Here is a 25423-nt window from a genome sequence, read left to right on the forward strand (position 1 = left end):
TGAATGATTTTCCAGCCTTGTTTAAAATGCATCATTATCTCAGTTATTGAATATGCACTTGGAGATAGTTACAATGTGAATATATTTTTAATATCCTTTTGGTAATTCTCTCTGTAAGGAGTCCTGTTGGCTTGGTGGGCTAAGGGTTGGGGTGCTAACCACAAGGTTCATAGGCTGTCAGCTCCCACACAGAAACTTTATGGAGTTTTCATCTGTCCGGTAGAATCACCGCAAGTCAAACCAGCTCAATGACAATGAGTAGGGAATGCTGTCTGTGATACATGATCTTCAATGTTCACAACATATTTACTTTAAAATGGGCCTATGTTTCAGAAATAGTCAAAATCCCAACAGATCCTTGGCATTCAAAAAAGTAATCCTTACTTTAGTTAAGATGGAAATTAATGAACATCAAGTATCATCCAACCATCTCTAAATGCAGTGCCAAGTTTTATGCTACGTTTTTATTCATTCATAGGAGCCCTGGTGACACAGTGGTTACACACTGGGCTGCAAACCACAAGGTCAACAGTTCAAAACCACCAGCCACTCTGCAGGAGAAAGGCAAAGCTTTCTATTCCCATAAAGAGTTACAGTCTTGGGGTGGCACAAGGGTAAGTGCTCGGCTGCAAAGGGAAACCAGAGGTCAGGAGTCTGCAAGAGGAAGCGCCAGCCCTGTGGGACAGCGGCACTGTCCTATGCGGTCACCCTGGCCATGCGGTGGATCTACTTGCTGGGGGTGGGCTTGGTTTTGCTCTTAGTAGACACCAAGAGATGCAGGCAGATGCCAATACTGATGTCCTTCATCCCCTGGGAGCAGGGGGAGGCTCTTCTTTACAGAAAAAGGCCCGCTCAGAGCCGAGGGAGGGAAGACAGGACTAGAGCTGCAGCCTTTAACAAACCCCAAGAAGCCAGCACCATTAGGCATGCTGGTGTGGTTGGGAACTGGGCGGAGCATAATGCCAGGGTTTCAAAAAAAAAAAAGAGTTACAGTCTTGGAAACCCACAAGGGCAGTTTTAACCCATGCTATTATAGGGTCACTATGATTTAGAACTCACTCAATGGCAGCGAGCTTTGAGTTTCATTAATTTAGTTATCTGTTCCAAGAATTATCTATGAAAACTCTATCTAACTCTCAAGATGTATGTCAGAAAATGCCTTTTCTGTAAACTCTTCTCTGACACCTTCAAATCAGAACGTATCATTCCTTCTTATGTTCTTAACAACCTCTAAGTTTATTAAAAGGAAAATGACTATTTGAGGTGATGAGAACGGTATAGAGACATTGGTAATAGTTGTCTGACCTGTGAGTGTGATTAATACTATTAGACAGTACAACTGAAATGGTGACAATGGCTTCAAACTTTGTTTTACACATTATATGCCTGAATCAAAAATGTATTTTTTTTAAAAAGACTTTAAATGCTCAGCTCCTTTTGGTCTCATTATTTCAACTCTAAAAATGAATCACGGAAATAATCTGGGTATAGTCAATTATTTATGAGGGAATCCAATACAGATCCATCATTACAGAATAATAACCTAGTTATTTACCCATCCTCGAGCGCCTGCAGAAATTATAAGGTGGCCACTTAATGGAATTTTATTTACAGGGTTAAAGAAAAATAACAATATAAGAAATATTGTATGGCATGGAAGAACTATCTTGAATTATAATGTACCAATGAAAGATTATTAAACCTCGGAAGAAATCTACACAGCTAACAGTACCTACCTCCCTTGCTTCCACATAGTGACCATGTCATGTCTCCGGATGGCCCGCACACGCACTTGGGTCTCTTGAAATTCTGAACCAAGAATGAATACTGTCCGAGATAAATATTTTCCACCCAAAGTTATTATTTCCTATAACTCAGTTCCCATTTTTCTGACCATACACAGGCTTGTAAAATCTTACCTTGAAAAGCAGTCCCTCATTCTGTAGTATTTTATCCCAAACATAGTATTTCCCCTCTAAAAGAATATAATTAATATAGATCGATATTAAAAAAAACCCAGTAAAACCAGTTGTTTTGAGGTGAATTTAAACTCAAAATTGATGGCATCAAGAAGCATAATTTTTTTTAATGTTAAGAAAGGCATCCCAGTATTTCATGCCATTCGATAAGCAAACATGTTTGTGTTTTCCTCTTTGATCAGCCTCGACAGAGATGACTCCTTCCCTGACTGTCTACTTCCTGGTAATGAAGCAGGACTCTTTTTTAATGTGCTGCTTTCTGTCGATCAGCATGGTATCTGCTTCCTGGTTGGTTCAATCGCTTTTTAGCGCTGGTGGGAAGCTCATCAATAACCCGGAAGAACCCAGATTTGGCAGGAACTACTCGTCTAACCACCGTCTCTGGCCCCAACTGGCTGGGCAAGGGAGGAAGGCACTTCTTCCTCGAGCTGAGTCTCAGAGAAAACTACAGGCAAATGGAATCCACCTTAAAAAAAAATTAATCATCTCTGTAAACACTAGGTCTTAACCGTGGGTGGGTAGGTTTTGAGTTCAGAGCCAGTAAGTCAAAGTCGGCGAGGCATGAATACTTTGGAAAAGCTGCCTGGGTGGATGCAATCTACTGTAAAGGTCACTCCATGGTAAAGTAAGGACAACGACGAGAGTGTCGATGTTCAGGGCACTGTGTCAGGGCCATCATAGGAGCCACCTCCCATGAACCACCCAGTGATAACAACACATGGAGCCAGGACACATGGCTTTAATTATGTACCAGGCTCCCTTTTTACCATTATGCATCCATATGGACACACCTTTCTATCTCTATAAAGTTACTTGTCAAAACAGCTCTGGGAAAAACAGTGTCAAATGAACTAATTCAACATTCATTTCCAAAAAAAGGAATCCGCGACACTGGGGTTACTTGCCCAAGGTCACGTCACGGGCAAATAGGAAAGTTAGACTCTATGAATGCACAGTCTGATTCTATCTTAGTGTGACCCCCTTACTTCCATTAAAATACCCTCACAATAAATTAACTGAAATGCCTTGTTTTACCTGGAAAATGTAATGTCGCATATTCTGCATATGTTCCTTGTACATACCATTGGCGCAGAACAGCCATCCAAGCTCTTTGAATTGAAGTGTAAAGAAAAAATCTTTTTATTTTTTTAATAAAATGATCCTGTCTAGAAAAGTAGTTAAGTCTTGGTTTTTAGGTTGTTGTTGTTTTAAGGAATGATTATACTCTTAAATATAACGCTAGGAAGTGGCACTGGGGTATTAGAGAACTAGGTTTGGTGAATAAATGTAAATTATGAATCAAAAAACAAAACCAATTACATTAATTTACATCAAAATGAACCAGCCCTTTAAAAGAAAAATGACTCCTTAAAAAAAAAATCTATCACATACATTTAAACTAGGAAAAAAATTTTGATCTCTTAAAATTTCATACCAGAATTCAAACACCAAAATAGTTTTGAAAGACTATCTCATTCTTTTTCAACTACTTAGTATACTTTCTCACCACAAAGCAAACAGCAATAAAATACCAATGATCTGTTACCTCACTGTGAAATGAAATTCTGAATAAAATGAATTCCCAACAGTTCTTCATGTTCCAGGATTCAATCGCCTACATCTTAGAGGGAAGGTTACATTTCTTTAGACAATGAAATGCCCAAAGATAGTTTAGAATGACAGCATATGCACTACCTAGCTAGCATGATCTCTCTTTCTGGATATTCTGCGGTGTAGGTCACATTTGGGGCAGGTATGGTGTTAAAGCTATCTGAAAGATGGTGACCTTTTATTGACGGTGCAAAGGTCTTTGACTATGTGAATCATAACCAATTGGAGGTAGCATTGCAAAGAATGGTGATTCTAGAATTCTTCGTTGTATTTCTGTGGAACCTGGACACCCCCTAAGAGGCAATCATTTGAACAAGACAAGAGGATACTGTGGGTTCGAATTCAGGGAAAGTGTGCATCAGCATTGTGTATTTCTATGGTACATTTTTACCCTATTTATTCAATCTGTGTGCCAAGCAAATCATTTGAAAAGCTGGAGTCTACGGAAAACAAGGATCAGGATTAGGTGATTCCTTCACACTGGCACGCAGATGAGATGGTACAACCGCGCTGGACGACAGGGAAGAGTACTTGAAGCCCTGACTTCCCCCTAAAGACCCAGGGCTACAGAATTCAATATGGATTACACTTCTGCATCAAGAAAATACAAATCCTCAATCTGGACCAAGAAGCCACATCGCAATCAATAGAGAAAATCATGGCGCTGCCAAGGATTTCCTTTCACTGGGATCCACTATCAACACCCATGGAAATAACAATGAAGAAATCAAAGGATGCATTTTACTGGTGAAATCTGCAGCAAAAAAAAAACCTCTTTACGATGTTCAAGGCAAAGGCGTCACTCTGAGGATTAAGGTGTACACCTGACCCAAACCATGGTAGTTTCTTTTTTTTTAAAAAAACAACTTTTTATAGGCAGAAAAGCATGGAATAGAGCATCCTTATACCTTCTTAATTTCTTTCCTTGCACTTTGAATTAATCTTACATTTTTCTCTTTTTTTCTTCAATAGTTTTTCTTTTTAATCATACTAGGGGCTCATACAACTCTTCTCAAAATCCATACATACATCAATTGTGTAAAGCACATTTGTACATTCACTGCCCTCATCATTCTCAAAACATTTGCTGTCCACGTAAGCCCTTGGCATCAGCTCCTCATTTTCCCCGCTCCCTCATGAACCCTTGATAATTTATAAATTATTATTTTGTCACATCCTTCCCTTTCCAGCATCTCCCTTCACCCGCTTTTCTGTTGTCCTTCCCCCAGGGAGGAGGTCACATGTAGATCCTTGTACTTTCAATGCCCTCATTTGATAGGAAAGCTGAACATTTTAGAAGAAAAATCAATGAAAAATGGTGCCTTTGGCATACGGTGTTGGTAAGGTTATTGAAGCAGTCTAGCCAGCGGGCTCCTCAGCAGAAAGGTTGGCAAGACTTTGTCTCCGGTACTTTGGACCTATTATCAGGAGAGACTAGCCCCTGGAAAAGGACACCATGCTTGGTAAGTAGAGGGGCAGCAGAAGAGGAAGACCCTGAGAAACGGGTGGACACATCAGCTTCAACAGTGGGTCCACAGAGAGTAACATCTGTGAGGATAGCAAGATGGAGCAGCGGTCCGCCTGTCTGTGCAGGAGGGCTATTGCTACGAGTTGAAGCCAACGTGATGTCAGTTAACAAAAAGAGCAAGTTGAAATTAATGGTTGGCGCACTGGATCTAGAATCAGATAACTTGTTTTTAATACAAGTTACAGTACAGACTAGCTGAGCAATTACTGGCATTTTCATTAAACTGCCGATTTTAAAAACTAGCTCCTACATTTGTTTCAGGGGGATAATGCCAATTTCTTCCCAACCTGCCTCATAAGGAGAAACTATAATACAATTTCATTAGTACTATATATGTATTAATGAGAACTACATACAGTAACATCTGAAACACTAAAACCATAGGCAAACCTTTTGAGGAGTTATAATATATTTTCCCATTAAAAACTCACCCTTATTTAATTGCTGTACTCAACCACTTTATTCTTAATCTGCTTAAAGCAAAAGCAAAATTATACTTTATTGTGGAAAGAGTTGAACGCCTTCTTCCGGTTGATGTTTTTCCAAAATGCTTGCTTACACTGTACTAAACGATGCTTTCATTTCATACATTTATTAAAGCAGTAAGAGGCACTACTGGTTTTATCAGTGAGCTTTATTAACATCTTTTAGAGTCCCAAAAAACTAGCAAACTGGAAGAGAGGTCACAAGAAACCCTCAGATGCACTCTACCTACCCATTCCAATTCTGTGTGCTCGTCTGCCTCGCCCAGAGATGAGGGAACTGTGAAACTGCGAAAGCCACCATGGCATGGCGTGTTCGCTAGGCTTCATCCTCACAGCAGGCGCTCTAAGAGCTGGCTTCAGAGAGCTAAAAATCAACCACCAGATATACGAAGAGAAGCTCATCGCAAATAGAGGGAACAGACAGTCTGTGCATGGAATATCCTGGCAATATCCACTCAGAATGTGATCAACTTTGTCTCTCAGAAAAACCACCAACAATGCAGTCAGCATTATTAAGCAATGCCCTCCCCCTTTACATGAATCATTTTATTGGGGGCTCTTACAGCTCTTATAACAATCCATGCATCCATTGTATCAAGCTCATTTGTGCATATGCTGTCATCTTCATTTTCAAAACTTTTTCTTTCGACTTAAACCCTTGGAATCAGCTTTTTTTCCTTCCCTCCCTCACCCTTGTGAACCCTTGAAACATTTTAAGTTGTTATTATTTTCATACCTTACACCATCCGCTGTTTCCCTTCACGCACGCAGTGCCCTAAAGTTACGGGAACTTTTTAACCATCTCAAGAATGCTCTCCACCTCACAGGCAGAAGGGCTTTCTGCTTGCTCCTGACTTGGACAAGTATCACTGTGCTAGATCTGCCTACAGAAGAATGTTAGCCTTGCAGTTGAAAGAACTATTTAAAAGGCAGTCTTACAGTGGCATTAATTATTTTTTCGTTTAGCAGCAAAGTATTACATCAGGTCTAATTATACTGCTTTTAGCGAAAAGTCATTGTCGGTATGCAAGTCTGACGAACAAAATGCTAGTCGATTAAAACACTATTTTTCTTAAATTCTGAGATAAACATTAATTCTAAGAGCTATGGCAAAACAATGTAGAGAGCCACCAAAAATAGTACTATTGTTTTTGGAAGTCACAAGAAAACATGTCACTCTAACAGTAGTGGCTCAGGTCCTGGCAGCAGAGAAAGTACAGAAAGGCTGGCGGCAGAGTGAGCAGGCATGTGGCTGCTGCACAAAATGCCACCAGCTCACCCACCATCCGCTCATTGGAGGAAAATACCGGCAGCCGGCTCCTATACATGTTACAGCCTGAGAAAGCATTATGGGACAGTTCTACTGCCACATCAGGTCAATATGAGTTGGAACCGACTCAACCATACACAATACCAGGGAGGGAAACCATCTGTCCTGCTAGTCCCACAGCTCTGAGGCAACCTGAGCTTACCTCAGTGCCAAGGAGATACGTTAGATGTAGTCAAGGAGATGTGTTAGATGTAGTCAAGGAGATGGGTTACATGTAGTCAAGGAGATGGGTTAGATGTAGTCAAGGAGATGTGTTAGATATCATCAAGGAGATGGGTTAGATGTAGTCAAGAAGATAGGTTAGATGTAGTCAAGGAGATGTGTTAGATGTAGTCAAGGAGATGTGTTAGATGTAGTCAAGGAGATGTGTTAGATGTAGTCAAGGAGATAAGTTAGATGTAGTCAAGGAGATGGGTTAGATGTAGTCAAGGAGATGAGTTAGATGTAGTCAAGTCCTTCTGTAGCTGGCATTTTTCCCTACTACATCTCATCTTTTACATTTTCTAACCAAACCATGAATTTCTCCTGAATCCAGGGGCCAACAGTACTTCATATGATCAAGTGTGAGTATACTTCCAGGACAGAGGGCCATGTTGATTTTTTCTCTGGCTCACGGTATAGCTGTAGCTTGGCTCTCCGTAAGGAGGACGGGGGTGCTGTTGGGTAAGTGCTGGACTGCTAACTGCAAGATTGGCGTTAGAATCCATTGGAGCTCCACGGGAGAAAGATGATGCTATTTGCTCCCTTGAAGATTTATAGCCTCAGAAACCCTACCTTGGTTCACTGTGAGTAGGAACAGACTTGATGGCGCTGGGTCTGGGTTTGGGTTTGGGTAAGTATCTGTGGATTCTGAGAACTGGCGCATATATATATATAAAATTTCAGGATCAGGTCAAGACACCTAAAGTTGTACCTTCCCAGAACAATTGAGGATTTCATTATTCAAGAATAACAGTTTTCCACCTTAAAAAAAGAGTGGAAGACTTAGTGACAAGAAATATAAATTTTAACTATATGAAAAGGAGAATCAATTGTCCTTAATCAACACTAGTCCATGTTTTCTTAAAAAGCATATACCATATATACTTGAGTATAAGCCGAGATTTTCCAGCACATTTTTAATGCGGTTTTTGTGGTAAAAGTAGGTGCTTCTGCAGACAGTTGGGTCGGCTCATACTTGAGTATATATGGTATTCAAGCTTATTTAGGTTTTCATAAAAGGACAGCACACTTAGATGAAAAACACTATGTAAACTTACTCCATGGATGAATCTGAAAACCTGTTCAGATACTCAGTGTACCCTTGGTGCTCAATCATGGGTGCGATGATACTGTGAACATCCAAGAGCTCTATTGAGCACATGTGAAACACACACACACACACACACACACAAAGATCCAGCTTTGTGGGGTGTCTCTCTCAAGTCTTCAAAATACCAAGAGGGCAGCTTCTCTGGTTATCACACACCTGACTTTCCAAAAACGACTTTTGACAGTCAGCACTGTCCACAAAACCTGAGCTGGCTGGAAAGGCAGGGTTTCACGCACGTTTATATCTAATGGCCAACGAAACGGTGTATGCAGCCAACAAAGAGTAAAAGATCAACTGAAGGTGCAAGCAGACAGAGTAGAAAGTAAGAACAAAATCACTCTCCACTGATACTTAATATCAGATTTGGCGCTAGCACTGGCATTGACTCGAAGGCAGTAGGTTTATGTATATAATTTTAAATGACTAAGCCTAATAACTTATTCAAGTTATCGAGGATTCTGTTATACTTGCATCCACAATCAACACCCAGGGAGGCAGCAGTCAAGAAAGCAAACCACACACTGAATAGGCAAGTCTACTGAAGACTTCTTAAAAGTGTTAGAAAGCAACGATGTCACTTGGAAGACTACATCCAAGCCATGGCTGTGTTCAATTGCCTCAAATGCATATGAAAGTTGGAGAGTGAGTAAGGAAAACCAAAGAAGAACTGAATCATCTGAATTATGATGTTGGCAAAGGATAGACCATGAACTGCCCACGTATCGAGGAAATACCTCTTGGGAGAGGTACAGCTAGGTGAACCTCAAAAGAAGTTGATAAGACAAGACGTCATCTCATGTACTTTGCACATGTTATCCGAGGGGCATGTTCCCGGAAAAGGACCCATCACCCGTGGTAGAACAGAGGGCCAGTGAAAAGTAGGAAGACCTTCAAGGAGATGGACTGGCAGAGTGGCTGCCACAGGGGGCTCACAGATAGCAAGAACCGAAAGGCTGGGGCAAAACCAAGCAAGGCTTTGCTCTGTTCTACAGGTGGTCACTCCGAGTCTGAAGAGGCTCACCAACACTTAACCCAACAACAACAGTAATGTGTTTACTGGTAGGACCACATAAGGAAAACCAGTTGAAGATGAGTAAGCCATGTAAGCAAACAGAAGTTATACGACTTAAATCAACACTAAACATGTGACAGTCATGAAGGCCTCCACTCATAACAACACAAATTATTTTTCCACTTTTCTTCTTTCTCTATAATGGCTCATCTACCAATCCACTTTGCGAAACAATTACTTAACATGTTCTCAATTCTTATTTTTAAGTGGAAATTGGCATGAAGCAAAACAGGAGGACATAGGAAATGCTTTTGTAACTGAACATAAATAAACTCAATCAAATTTTAATCCAACGTTTTAGTGATCAAATAATCACATAGCAATAAAGTCTTCTATATTTCTTAATCAATGACAGTCAACTTTGCTCAATTATTAGAAAAATTATTTCTTACGGACAGTAATATTTAAAAGTAAGTAGGCAAATCAAAACCAAATCTGGACAAATGACCATACAGTGCAAGGTAATTTTAGGTCCTCAGGGCAATTTCAATGCTGCTAATTATATCTTCATGTGAGCAGCACTTGGGTGGCCATTTCCTGCCCAAATTTTATGGAATGTATAACCAGGAAGAAATGTTTTTTAATGAGAGGCAAAGAACGCAAATGAATGGGTAAAAAGCCTGGGAGCGGGCAAACTGTGTGCAGTCTCGTACCTCGTTCCGTCCCGTGCCCAACACACACACATACACACAACAAACATGCAGGGGGAAAATAAACCATGGAATGAGAACATTCTACAGAAATTTTCAACTCCGTATCACATCAATTGCTTTCTGAAGACAAAGACTTATGAAAGCATGCAAAGAAACCCAAAGTGCCACTGGGAGAAAGTCCCTTAGAAATCACATATACCATGTCCTACGTAAAACGAGATCTTAACTCGGAAGTACAGAGGGGAGAGAATTACCAACAGGCATGGCATTCCAGCTTTGATATGAATTTTAAATCATCAACATTTTGGGGTAGCATTCATTTCGTCCTGGAAATGTATTGACACCAGACTGCCTCTTATCTTTACAGGGCATAGCTGAAAATGAGGTGCGGTGGTGAAAACGCTCAGCGGTGAACCAAAAAATTCCTGGTTCAACCCCAGGCTGCGTGACAGGAGAAAGATGTGCCAGTCTGCTTCCAAAGAGATTTACAGCCTCGGAAGCCCTGTGGGGCAGCTCTAGTCTGTCTCACGGGGTTGCTATGAGGCAAAATAGACTCTGTGGCCGTGGGTTTAGGTTTCAGTTAATACTGAAATTTACAGCATTTCCTTTCTAAGAAGTTATATTTAGAGACGGTAGGTGGTATAAGGAGAGACAAAATCATGTCGCATTTTACAATTTATGGGGCTTTATAGCTCCTTAAAACAAATAAATACCAAGCCTATCCACACATGGAGGAATTAAACACAGGTTACTGATACTTAAAATACAGTTTTTAGAAATACAGTATTTTCTGCTGGCATAGCTAGAATGATAAATGTTCTCATCAAAAAGAATTATTTACTGACATGGCAACTGAATTAACATTTAATGCTGCAACTAAGTTCTATCTATTATCGTATGCATTGAAATACATCATGGACAAAAGTAAGTTTTCAAAATAAAACCATGCATACCAAATCAATGTGTTGCTAGCTCAGATATTTCCTAATCTCTGTGCCAATTCCCAATCTGGTTTCCAATGTCCGGATTTGAAATCTCATCTATCACTGACTTACACTGACACCTGCTGGAGAGACCTGGAACTGGTTTTCATTTCACTAGCCCGCAGTTGTTGATTTTACATAATTTGAAAAGAATATGTGGAAGATAACATTTCAACTGTAAATCACATCGATTTCATTTTCTAAAATAGACAAAAGGTACTTTCTGTTCTAAACATGTGTTTGAATGCTTTATTAGGAAACCATACATCTCAGCATCTGCACCCCAAGTGTAGTTTTGAGTGGGATTTAATTTATGCAAAGACTCTGGTAACTTCACTTTTGCTTATATGGGTAATTTCAACATATGAAACTGATGAACTGTCTCAAATACATGATTTCCATTGGTGTCCATAACTGTGCACTAACTTAATACCGTGATGGCAAGATTTGAGGTAAATATCTGGTGTTTGGAAAGCATGCAAGCAAATGGGACAGAAGAATGACCCAGCTAGAAAATAGATGCTTTGTGCATCTTCATAGCTGTCACTCAAAAAGCAATCATTTGCTTTTTAAAATAAGCTTTGCTCCTCTAATCACAAAACTGCCTTTTTGTGAAATAGCAACTTATGCTTCAGCAAAATAAATGTCTTCACTGAAATGAGCTCAAACAGCATAGTGAAATCATTATGTTTATTAAATTTGGCAACTAATATTGAATAATTAACATTCAGCTTTAATTAACTTCTTCCACAAGCAAAAACAAAAACTCTTAAGCATTCCCGCAAAGTATTTCTCAACTCCCCACTACTATAACCTGTCTTCTAAAATTTTTTTTAAAACAGTTGCAGCCAAACATTTAATTGGCCCAACTGAAGAAATGCCAATAAGATTAACTAAATTTTGTTTTTTTTCCATTTGAGCGCTATGTAAGCACAGTTGCATTGCTTGGCTATGCCTCATTTTACATCATGAGAAACAATAATATTGACCTGGAGGCAGCCATTCCCCTGACAAATGAGTTGGGGCAGCAAAACAGGGCAGCAGGCTACATACATTCTCTAAGAGCTGGAGGAAATGATACCCAGACAGACAGACGACAGTGACAACCGTGGGGCTGTACACAGTGCTTTCCAATTCCTTCCTTCCTTTTGCCATCAAATCACTCCTACTGCTGGCCAAATGCTGAACCAAAATATAGCAAAACTTTCACAAAGATACAGCAGCGCTCCGTGAATGATTTAAGTTTAAGCTGGTGTGATATCTGGCTGCATTTTGCAACTGTCAAACAAGTTGCCTTCTGAAAGTCTACCTAACCCACCTATCCAACTGACATTTAGTTCAAGTTCAACTCGGATACATGGAGCTTCAACAACACAGAAGTATCTTTTGTGAAAGAGATGACAACATCTCACAGCTTTTCAAATATATGTACATTTTTAACTGAAAAATAAAAGCAATTATCTATACGGAAGGACAGTTTTTAAGCAACCCAGTAAAAGATGACTGTAAACGCATCTTCCACATGTCCTGAAAATTACATAAAAATAATCGAGCCTGTACCATATCAAGACACAGCAAAGCACCCTGAAGGTAACAGGTCTTAATGAATGTGGTTTTGACATATGTTCTCCAAACAGTTCAGCAGCACATCTCAGACGACGAGGCGTTTGACAATTACAAAATAAAATAAGCGGCACTTACTTCTGACTCCTAAACAAATTTTAATTAAAGCGGTTCACTTTCAGTCTTTACCATCAGTTGCTAAGGCACCTCTCCCTGAGAGGAATCCTGTGAGGTTAGTTGTTTGAGCCTGAATCAGTACCATGAGCAGACACCCGAGATCCTTATTTGCAATCACTCAATTACCTTACAGAGCTTCTGATACCGGGGAGAAGAAACTGCCATCCTTTGCAAACGATGCAACAAAACCACAACTTTCTGCAGCGACGTTCTCACCACAGCCATCATTTTAAGTTTACAACACTTCTGGAGGCACCTCCGAATTTGCATTATAAATGAAGAGCAATAATCATTTCCTCCTGGCCACTAGACCAGGATTTGCCAGTTCTCTGAGCATGCTCGCTTCCAAGAAGGCATTTGGAAGAGACAGGGGTTGAGGTACCGGGTGGGAGGAGAGGCGGGTGTTCCTCCTTCAACTTCTTCTCAGTGTAAACCTCCGGTATCGACGCCACACGGGGAAGCCCCCCCGCAGATGCCCGCGCTCGCTCAGCCAGTCCGTCGTGGGCAGAAAATGAAGCAAGTTGTGGGGCAGCCAGCCGCTGCCTGCTGCCGAGAGGAGTACGCTCCGGGAACCAAAAAGGATATTAAGAAAGCCCAGATACAAAGCAGCCCTCTCCTGGGAACAGATCACTGGAGCAGCACAGGGCACGCCTTGGATCAGATGGAGAAAGTGGCAATCACGCTCTCATCCCAGGGAGATGCGGTCCCTCCCAGACTGGATGCAGCGCTGGCAGTGTGCTCGGTGGGATGAGTGAGTAATAACCTGCTAGACATCCCGGGGAGAGCAGAGGGTACCGACTCTGGCAGGCAGCGATGCTCTATCACCTCCCGCAGGGCTCAGGTCAAGACCTCCCAAACAAACACACAAACACAAACAAAAGAATACCTGGGGGGAGGGGGGCCTTATGGGGTTTTCCCTAAGCCTCCTGAGAGCTGCCCAGCAGGCTCTCAACCCGCTGCCCAGGAAAAAGCCCAGGAGAAAGATGCAAGTCAAGACTCCTCCCCTGAAAAGATAACGTGATGGCCAAACAATAAAGTCTGCAACTGACCACTGAGCTTTCCCAATGATGGCAATGCCCTTGTCACAGCGGCTTCAGGATCTCCTTTCGTTTGCCATCAAGATGCCTTAACGTTCCGTGCAAGAACTCTCTAAGGCCATGAGTGCGCCGCGTGATCATCTGAAGTTTGCGTTTTTCCATGGATGTGTCCACACTAGAACACGTGTGTTACATGTTACTGGCAGGAAGGCCTGTGCAACTATCAGCTGGACTGAAGTATTGATCAGAGATACAATTCCTTATTTCACAGGTGAGCAAAGTCACCAATGACGGGGTCAAGGGGCAGAAATAGGACCCCATGTTTCTAGTTACAAGTGTCCTGCTCAAATGAATAGCCGTTCTCTACCACTGTCATGATTCCATAGAAGAAATAACTTAGAGAGGCCACCTTATGCAAGGAAGAGTGCCTATGATGTGTTTCTTTGGGCCCAAGCAGCTGACTGTCTGCCAAAGGGGTGTTTTAAAGTATTTGTTTCTCTTCCTTGACGCCACTGCCTTCTCCGTATTTTATTTTGCAGGATGAAAAGTCCTTTACGGGTCCACAATCACGGAGCTGTGTTTATCCCGCAGGGCTCTGTGGGTTTCTGGTTTTTTTTTCCCCTCAGAGGTCTCTACTGAGAATCTCTACTGCCTCCCTCTGGCTCAGCTACCAACGTCAAGAAAGTTGTGTAAGGCCAAGCTCAGCTGAGGTACTGTTAATGATGTCATTGAATTGACCGGGTTCTGAGGTCAACAAACAGGGAAAGAAATTAAGGTCGCAGTGATCTCTTAGACCAGAAAGGGTAGAGTGGTTGTGGGGTGGAGGCTAGGGTAAAGGGCATGGGACTTCATTTTGGGGTGATGAACCGATTCTTAAATTGGCTGTTAAGTATTGGCTGCATGAGTCTGTGAAAGTACTGGAAACCATTCAATGGCACATTTCAATGGAGTGAGCTGTAGTGGATATAACTCATGCCTCAATAAGCTATCATTTAAAAGAATTAAACATGAGGTCATGATTCTTGTCCCTGAACCAGTATTGGGGCCAGCTTTCATGAGACAGGTCATGACTCCACACTCTACCTGTAAATATAATACTGGGTTTGAGAGGCTCTAAGACAATCTAAATAAGAAAGTCCACACTCATGGAACAAGATGATGAAGATTCTGCTCAAAAGGGACACTGGAAATGAAAATAGAATAAGCCCAGCATACTAATTATTAGAGAATTAAACAGTCACCGATTACATCAGCCACCCAATTACAACGGCAGTTCAAGAGGGTTTTACTTAGGAAAGAATCTAGCATCTCAATCAATTGGTACTAAAATCTAAAACTTAAATTTTAAAATCTAATTAATAATAATAATAATGTCCCAGAACGCAGTCAAGGAACTGAAGAATAAGCATTTGAAACAATAAAATGGTTGGCAAATCAATAGTAGGAGGTTTTCACTCAAAAGCAAAAAATAAGTCTCTACATCTTTGGCTGAATTTTTGGATCTGAATACAGACCCAGAATAAGAAAGACATACTGGGTGTTTTGGGTTAAATTGTGCCTCCCAAAAGATTTGTTGACGTCCTAACACCAGGTATGTGCGAAGGTGTCATTCTCTCGAAATCTGGTCTTTGCGGGTAAAAGTAGTTACATGAATGTGAGGTCGTAGTGCGTTAGGTGTGCCCTATGGGAAGAGCAGGCACAGCTGTGAGAAGCACAGGGAGAATGAATGCTGTGTGAAGACCGAGGCACTGATTGCAGTGGGAATCCGCAATTACAGGAACACCAAGTTCCAGAAACTGGAAGTCCTACTCCCAAGATCCTTCAGAGAGAACCTGTCCCTGATGACACCCTGAATTCAGACTTTCAACAGCCACAACTGTGAGAAAATAATTTTTATAAGCCAAGCTGATTGTGGTGTATTGTCTAAAAAATGAATTCATCAGGGACCTCCTCCTAGGGATTACTCAAATGCATTTGAATATAGTGAAAATGGAGCCTACCATCCTATCACACACCCCACTAATTTCTGCCCAGACCTTTTCTTCTCCTGGGGTCCCAATCTCATGCCCTAAGAGCACCGGCAATCTTTCTGATGTCTCCCTCTCTCCCTCTTGTGTAGCCTTTGCTTGCCAGTCACCAGGTGTCAGCTGCCACCAAGCCTCAGCTGTTGTCCTCATCACTTCTGGCCTGGACGGCTAACACAACTTCCTAAGAGATGGCCTGATGCCAGTCTTGCCTGGATGGAATCCATTCTCCATAAAGCCATCAGCTAGATGCACATAGAGTAGAAATGTCAGTACATCACGCTCAAGCTAATATACTTTAAAGACTTCTCCCCATTTCCACTAGGATAAAATATAAAATACCCTGGTATAAAAGACACACTGTAACAGAGGCACTCAACCTGCCTAAGGCCGCAAGCCTTTCATACAGTTCCTCATGTGTGGTGACCTCCAACCGTAAAACTATTTCCGTTGCTACTTCATCACTGTCCTTTTGCTAGTGTTATGAATCTTAATGTAAATATCTGATATGCAGGATGTATCTTCATTGTTACAAATTGAACATAATTAAAGCATAGTTTAACCACAAAATATGTAATTATATATTGTGAAATATTTGTATGTTTTCCGATGGTCTTAGGCGGCCCCTGTGCAAGGGTCGTTCGACCCCAGAGGGGTCTGCTCAGTTCTCCAGATTTGCTCTCTGTGCTGCAAGCATCCAAAAGTTGCAGTTTTCTCCAGATACTGGCTCTGCTGAGGATGAAAACCTGCCAGCTCTGAAGCAGAGCAATGTAACACAAATACATAACAGAAATGGCCTGCATCACAGCATCTTTCCGAAATGAATCTTCATTTTCCATGGCGTTTCCAAACTATCCTTCATATTCACCTCAGACTGAGTCAGAATTTCTTCAACTTCCTAAGACACAAAGCCATATAACCAGTGAATGAGTTATGTGCGCAATACTGCAAAGACCCTTGATGCAGAGTTCACTTCTCGCATGATCCTTAATCCCTCATCTGTGGTGTCCACACAGACTATCCACCAACACTGCCACTGCAGGACAAAATGTATCTTGTCATTTCAAATGCATGTACATTAATTTTCCTTCAACAAACTTCTTTCCAAAATTATAATTTTAAGCATTTGTGCACTGACACGAGTCACAAATACAAAAAAAAAAAAGAGTAAAATTAATTCCCCTTGCCTAAAAAATACTCAGTTAAAGATCCTAGTTCTTCAACAACCACTGGCCTATTTAATAAAACTAAAAATTTGAACTTACCACCATCGAGTTGATGCCAACTCATAGTGACCCTATATAAAGTGCCCAAAATAAAGTTATGGATTAAAAAAAATAAAATGTAGAGGGTTTGTGTGTGTGTGTGTGTTTAATAAACAGTATTTAATAAAGGATCAGGGGGATGGAAAATAATGCAAATAAACATATAGGGAAATCCTCAATGAAAACAAATATGTGTGTTTATCTGTAGCTTAAAGAGATTTTTATAAGCTCTTAATAAATATTTCTTTAATATTTCCTAAGAACCAAAATGAATTCTTTTAGCAACACTAAATACTTTTTGAGAAGCAGTTATTATAAGTGTTCTGGATTTTAGTCATTTAGCCAGCAAACTTTTGTTCTTGATGCTGTTTGTTTACATTTATCCCTTCCATAGCTTGAAAATCCATTAAATACTGAGAGGCGTTTGGGCTATGGTCAGAAAATATCCCGAAATAAAATGTGCCAAAAAGCATTATTAAAATAAAAAGCAAGGTTGTATTTTGCTAGTGCTTATTCATTACTAAGGTTCATTTCAAATCCACTCCATTCATTTTCTAGAAACAGTTTCCTATTCAAGAGCAGCAATAATGGGCTCACACATCAGGACCAGGAGATGTTTCATTCTGCTGTGCATAGTTGCTGTGAGTCAGAACTTCCTCAACAGCACCTAACAATGACATTTAAATGCCCAGACTAAGTATCTGATGACGTTAGCACCATTACGTCAATTAACTACAGGCAAGCTTTCTAGACTAGCCTTATCATTTTTAAGTGATTATTATTATTCCTGTACCTATCTGCATCTGGAGCGCTCTATAACTCATCGAAAGCCAGATAATTGCTAAACATTTTCTCCATTAATATTTGTGGTTAGCACATGCGGTTCTAGAGATGGAGAACAAAAAAAAGCTAGGACATCAACATCACGTCGTACCCGTTCCCACACTTCACAGCTCTGTGCGCAGGCAAAGGGTTCCGTCAAATTAATCTGGAAAACTCAAGAGAAAGACACCATCATGGTGCTTGTGCATGGGAAGAAGTCGTAAGTAAATTTCTTCCCAAAAGGGTGCTTCTTTTTTTTAACTTGACGACTTCTCTATAAAAACAATTTCCAAATCAGCAAAAATCTCTAAGAACAAAAACAGTTCCAAAAAGCTTACAATCGCCACAGAAGATTCATGCTTCAGAGAAAGGTCCTTGGCTATTACAAGAGGAAAGAGTGTGCATGAAGGGAGTCAATGGGGGCCACCATCCTGAACTTCAAAGAGGTAAGATGAAGGCCGAAAGGCCTAAACCATTTACAGGGTTTGCACACAGAGCGACGTGCAGGCAGCAGTATGTGGGAATGCCATCTCTCCCCTTGGATAATCATGTGATCCACTGGGAAAGGCGGTAACCACTGAACCTGTGTCAACATCTCAAAAATAACCATGGTCAAATGGTGCGCGAATGGAGACATAAAGAAGCCACAGAAATAAGCTGGCCAGGAGACTTCCCTGTGGAGATGGCCTTAGAACAGCACTGGGGAAAAAGCACTTATTAATGGCAAGCGAAGGCCATTCTATACACATTAAAGGAGTGGTTCAAGGTCATTGAAGCAGCAATAACCAAATCCAAACCCAGTGCCACTGAGTTGATTCTGACTCATGGCGACGCCACAGGATAAAGTAGAACTGCTCCTGTGGGTTTCCAAGACTGTACGGCTTTATAGGAGTAAAAAGCCTCCTCTTTCCTCCAAAGAGCAACTGGTGGTTTCCAACGGTGGATCCTTTGCATGGCAGCCCAACACATAACCACGATGCCCCAGGGAAGCAGTCACAGGAGGGGAGAAGAGAAGACTCAACCATGCTTTAAGGGAAGGTTTGGCATTAACACGGTTCTTGATGAAGAAATGTCACACCTCAGGAGCCTCAGCCCAAACAGATAATCATGGAATCAAGGGAACAGCATGCAAACAGTGCCCTCCCTGGAGGCTGATAGTCTTCACTGTAAACTAAGCTATCGTGCCTTTGTGACTTTTATGCTAAGTATTTCTAATAAGTGGGAAAATGAACAGCTTACCAGTGAAGGGAAAATGCACTTATAATTTAGGATTCAAGAAGGCCAATTGTAACAGGGTTGTGCAGCCACCCAAAAAAAGAAAACAAAAGAGTATCGATGAGCCAAGAGTCTAAATAAGTAATGCTTCCAGAAACCAAGGTGCTTTTCCCTCTATGATTAAGTAAACGAATGTGACAGGTCTTGTTTCAAGTAACAAATTGCTCCCAGGGCTGCACGGATCTCACAACGGCGAGCAAGGTGACAACCTTCTCTTTTAAGGCTAGCACACGCGCACACAGACAAGTCGAAAGCACAGAGACTGCTTGCCGTTTCCCAGGTACGCACCTGCATCTGCTGGTTGAGCTCCTGGGCCAGAGTACTGTCCTGAAGAGCATTCTCTCTCTGAGAGGCATCGGCAAGCACGTTCACGGTGGCTTCTGCTTCCTGTATCCACTTGAGAAAGTTCTCCAGGTCCCTACGAGAGGCCTGCACTGTCCTCAGCTCAGCCTCCAAGGTAGTCTGTCTGTCAGCAATGCTGAAAGAGACAACATGACAGGCATGGCTCCATTGCTTACTGTGCGACACACACACAAATCCACAGATATCTGCAAAGAAACTTCTATTTAAGTCACCTACAATATCTGGGGACGGGAGGGTAGCAGTGGGGGGTGGGGAGGTGTTGTTACTCATGTGCCACTTGAACAACTGTTGAAGAAACAGCAGTGTGCATTGTGGGTGGTACAAACAAAGTACTGGCTGCTGGTTCCAAACAAGTAGCCATTTAAGTGAGATATCAACTAAGTCCACATGGAAAAAGCACACCAACATCCATGATCCAAGGATTGTAAACATATAATCCAAAGCCTAAGAAGGGAATAGGATCAGAGCTTAAATTGTGAGATTCTGGTTGGAAGAAGGCTATGGGTGACCGTGGAGCCCAAAATACATTTACGAGAGCTACACAGGAGAAAAAGCCTCCCGCGATTTCCCTAGAACCATAATTGAGGGATGAAAATGAACCGGTTACAAAAGAGAGTCTTGGAGAGATGACTGTCATAGATCAAAATGATAAACTTGACGTGAACAGTTAAAACCCTGTCTCCTGATCTGCCCTCTGATATACTTTGGGCTAGATCGGCTTTTAAATGCTTTCTGTGTTTCGTATTGCTTTTCATATTGGGGTTTATCTCTGATGTATTTTGTCAAGGCGGGCAGCATTCTTGAATCTTTGTTGTGTTTGCCTGCTTTTTGGTAATATGAACTCCAAGACTGGTGAACTTACAGAGGAAATAACTAGAAGAAGGGTTCCTGAGGAGTATGAGGAGGCGGTGGGGGAAGGGCGCTGATATGAAGGAGTTCAAGAAGGAAGAACATGTTTTAAAACTGATGGGAGTTATGATGGCAATTGTACAATACTGCTGGTTGTGACTGAATTATGGAATGATATAGGGTCTGGAGTAGCTCCTAATAAAATGGTTGGGGAAAAAAGTACTAGGCTGCTAACTAAAACTAGTAGTTGGAAAGAAAGGCTGAACATCAGCCACTGAAAACTCTGTGGGGCACACACAGTTCTACTCAACTTTGGACTCAAACCCATCAAGTCAGTGAAATGGAAAAGGAAGGAGACAAATATTAATATCAATCACACCCATCCCCATAACAAAACAATTATGATTACATATTATAAATTATAATTCCAGATTAGTATACTTTATCCCAAACTTGTGTGATACCTCACCCTTTAAAGACAGTATCTATAAATATGAATGAAATGACTGACTAAATGCATGCCATGAAGAATAAAATTAGAAGAGATAACTTATGATGAAGTAACTAATTGTATAGGGTCTATTTTATAAAATTTTAAGCAATTCAAACCAATGTAGGTTGGTTTTTGTAAACTCCTTAAATATTATACTTAGAAGACAATCAAGCTTTTTATGAACGCTTCATCAAATCTACATCAACATTAACTCTTCTGACCCATGACCTCTCCTGACATTACTTGATTTTAAAGACAGACACACTTGTTAACTGGACATTTGGCGTTTCTAAATAAAAAGGCAATTAAAACATGAGAACCAGCAAGCCCTCCACTTGCTATTTAAACCCGAGTGTTAAAAGCCTGTGTCTCCACAGAACACTGGGTGCCACTGTTCACAACAGCATTCTTCTCAGAGCTACAAGGTGGCTATCAACCCTACTTGTCACCAGGTGACCAGAGGCTCAGCAGCATGGCCTGTACACACAGGGGTTCCTGTGCAGCGATGAGAAGAAGCAAGTTCTGAGCATGCTACAACATGAAAAAACCTGGAGGACATCATGCTAAGTGAAGGAAGCCAGACAGAAAACCACATGGCTTTCTAATCCATGTATGTGAAACATGCAGGAGAGGGAAGCCCACAGAAAATAATTGGCAATGGCTCAAGGCTGGGAGTGGTGAGGAAAACGATGTTCCTGCTGGTTCTCTCTCTGGTGATGAAAACGACCCTGATCCTCAGAGGGGTGCTGGGAGCACTACTCTGGGGCCACCCTGAAAACAGCTGAAAGGTGCTTATGGTGTGTGGAGGGGAAAAAATCATCATGAAGAATATGATCGAATTTATGTTTTATCTGTCTGTCCACGCATCCATTCATCCACCTGTCCAATCTATCTCTATACTTAATGGAAGAAATGTCCAAAATGTGGTGAAAATTAAAACAGCTGTTTGTGAGTAGAGGGATTTTCAGTGGTTATCTGTGCTTTTTGGCAATTTTTTACTTTATCATTAGCATGAATCATTTTGATAAACACATTCTTTAAAAATGAGTGAAAGATTTTAACACATAATTCACCATTGAAGATGGACGATGGCTAGTAAGTACATGAAAATATGTTCAACATCATTGTTTCAATCCAGAAATGTAAATTATAATGATAATGAGATATCATTACATATCTGAGTGGCTTCTTTTTTGTTACAAAATGACTACAATAAATGCTGATGAGTGTGTACAGCAACTAAAACTCGTCGATGTTGCAGGAAAGAATATAAAATGGTACAGTCATTTCAAAAAACAGTTGCCGATCTGTTGAAAAGCTAAGCATACACTTAGGACACAGCTGAGCAATAGCATCATACATAATTACCTAAGAGAAATGAAAGCATAAATCTGTACTCAAGTGTTTACAGCAGCTTTGTTCATAACGACCAAAATCTAGAAACAAAGCAAATGGTGTCATCTGGTCAGTAGCTACAGAAACAGTGAGACACGCGTGCAGTGGAAGAGTGCTCGACAATAAGCCAGCTGATGAAGAAGCAACAAAGACGGCAAATCAACTGCATCCGGCTAAACGAGAGAAAAGTCAGACACAAAACAACTACCTATTAGGGTTCCACTTATATGACTTTCTGGAACGTTGTCAGCCTCATGTCATCTTTGCTCAGTTATCTAAAACAACAAATTCAATTCAAATGACCCAGCGTGAAATTCAATGTATTCCATGATCCATCATCCAGTTTTAATTCCTAGACCCCAGGCAAGTCCAAATGGGCTCCTTCTTTTCTCTCTAGAACAGGGTCGACCCACTTGTGAGGCACAGGGGCCAATCCTCTCCTTCACAATTATCTAAAAAGTATTTGAGAGCCATAAATATTTTTTTACAAACAAATGAAACCACTATTATCTGAATAATATCCTTTGAAATTTTTCGATTTTTAATTCAGAGCTACAGATGGCTCAAGAGCCACAGTCTGAGCTAGAACAAACAACGCAATGCATTGCTTTGTTCATGCACACAAATGCACACACCCAGAGGGCCCTTTAAGAGTTAAGGATTACCTCCTCCAGACCATCCCCTACCAATTAAGATTCCCTTGCTCTGGGGCCATAAGAACTCAGTACTACTTGATATCCAGAAATCAATCACACATATCCTTTCCAAAGTCCCTGGATGGTGAACTTGCTTCACTCTGAAATCTTCCTTTTGTCATACGGTTTCTTGTCTGTCCATCTGATCTGTAAACTCACTGAGGACAATAGACGGTCTTCTCTATCTTTACGGTCTTCAGAATTCCTGTTACAAAATTATAACGAGACTTTTTCTTTCTTTCTTTTTTTGAAGAATACTGACAATCTAATCATGATCTACCTTTATAGTTACCTCCCACACACCACTTTTCAAGAAGCTGCCAGGCAATGTCCCCCATGACATTCAGAGTGTAAATCAAGAAAGAGGAAGATCACAGAGACGAAAACACGAGCGCTCCCACCCAGGGGAGAAGCAAAGGGGTCTCGGCTCCTGGTAAGAGAAAGCCAAGCCCACCGCGTTGGAGTCAATTCCAACGCATTGTGACCCCACCTCGGGTTTGGGGCTGAACACTGTTACAGGGGCACAGAGCTCCCTCTTTCCCTCACGCAGCCTCTGGACTGCGGTTAGCAGCCCGGCGCTCAGCCGACAGCACCGCCAAGGGGCTCCTAGGAGAGCAGACATATCACCCTCGTGCCATCTACTAGGGGTTCTGGTTCTCCGTGGACAAATCCGACAGACTCCACGCCGACAGAATGAGAAAATAAACCAAACCGGAGTCACAGGATCCAGAAGGCACAGGCTCTAAGCTCAGGGGTGGGGGAGGGGTGCAGCAAAGACAAGACCCAGGATGATGGTCATACAGCAGGTCTAGAAAGTGTGTCTCCTGAAGAGGAATCTGCAGGACAAAATATCATGCGAGGTGACAGTTTGTTCAACATGATCGACTCTGTGGAAAATTGGACTGTCAGACTATTGGAAATGGTAGGAAAATTAGCAGTAGGGATAAAGAAAATTGGGCAATAAAACAAGGCAGTTATTAATTTCTCATAAAGTAAATAGAGAGGAAACAAAATTATAGTAAACCTCAGTTCTTCACTGGTCAGAATGCTTGAACAGGCATAATAATGTCAACACTGAATATCTATTTCTGTAAAAAAATTAAAGATGAGGAAAGGGAAGGGAGAGGCAAGTTTAAGAAAATGATATGCTACCGTAATTGGTCTAAAACCATACCCAAACTCACTGCCACTGAGTAGACACTGACGCGGAGTGGCCCTACAGGACAGCGTGCAATTGCCCCTGGGAGCTTCATGACTGTGACGCTTCTTAAAACCATCTTATTGGCACATAACTTAGCTATCAATCAATTGAATGGCTCAATGGTTCAATCATATCAAGGAGAATTGTACAGTCATCCCCCCGCCCCCATGGTTAAAATGCCCCTAAAATGAGTTGTGTAATCACAATCAATTCTAGTGCTCCCTCCCCACTCCACCTTCATGTTTCCCCACAACAGTTTTATTGGCATTTAATTTACCTATCATACCACGGAAGAGTTCAATTCTTCAGTCATAACAAGGGGAAATGTACAATCACCAACACATCAATCTTCGAGCATCTCCCCCACCAGCCACCCGTTGGAACCGCCTTTAAGATGAGCTGCACACTCCGTTCTAGCGCTCCCTCCCCGCTCCTGCCTTCACTCTTTACTCCCAAGATCCCTGTCCCCTCCTCATGGGCCATCCACAGCCGCCCAGCCCCCTGCATTCCCTACACTCCCATGAATCAGTTATCATGATTACTCATCCACTCCTCCTGTGCTTCACATCTGCGATACCCAACAAAAATAAAAAGCAAATCGCACTAAAGGGTTAAAGATAAGATCATCTTAGTATAAAGACAATACAAATACACCCGAGGAGGAGGAAAAACTCCATGGACATTCAAAACATCAGGGAAACAATTTCTGTCGCGGAACAACTATGAGATACTTGCAGCCAGTACAAAGTCAGGTCGTGTCTATAGGGAGGTCAACTGGCCGAGAATCAAGTTCGACCCAGCATCATCAAGATTCCCATGGTCTTTGCCTGACAGTAAGGCTGTTTGGGACTCTTGCCTTTGGCTGTAGTGGATCTGCCAGCGGCTTAGTCTGACTAGATACTCTGCAGATGGGTTTGGGGCTCCCAATGTCCTCCACAGCCTTCTTCAAATTAGATGTTCATAATTTTAGCTCTGCTTCTTTTTTCTTTACCATATTCAAATTTTCTAATTGTCATCTTTGGATCACACAAGCTGGTGTGCTTCTTTCGTATGGACTTAGTTGACTCCTGGCTTAGATGGCTGCTTGTTTGAATGCAAACCTTTAAGACCCCAGACACTATTCCGATTGCTAGCCAGGCACCATCTACTTTCTTCACCACACTTTACTATAGCACCCTTATCTCCTGTGATCATTCCATGAAGGCAGGTGTCAAGCAGGATCATGATGTAAGAACAAACTCTTCTTAAGTTGGAGCTAGGATTCAGTGAGAGCCCAGAATTCATTCCTGGATGTATGCCTTTTTTTTTTTT

General features: G+C 41.5%; 1 protein-coding gene across 1 annotated transcript in view; it reads right to left on the reverse strand.

The window, feature by feature from the left end:
* UTRN (utrophin) overlaps positions 1–25423 on the reverse strand; it is a 619010-nt gene that overhangs the window by 287855 nt on the left and 305732 nt on the right. The window contains exon 50 of the mRNA XM_045294578.1: positions 19405–19594. Within this exon, the coding sequence (XP_045150513.1) occupies positions 19405–19594 (190 nt within the window). The remainder of the gene's footprint in view (positions 1–19404; positions 19595–25423) is intronic.

This window comes from Echinops telfairi, unplaced genomic scaffold (genome assembly GCF_000313985.2).
Source record: "Echinops telfairi isolate 266 unplaced genomic scaffold, ASM31398v2 ScPeMD7_3533;HRSCAF=4204_0, whole genome shotgun sequence".
Lineage (NCBI taxonomy): Eukaryota > Metazoa > Chordata > Mammalia > Afrosoricida > Tenrecidae > Echinops > Echinops telfairi.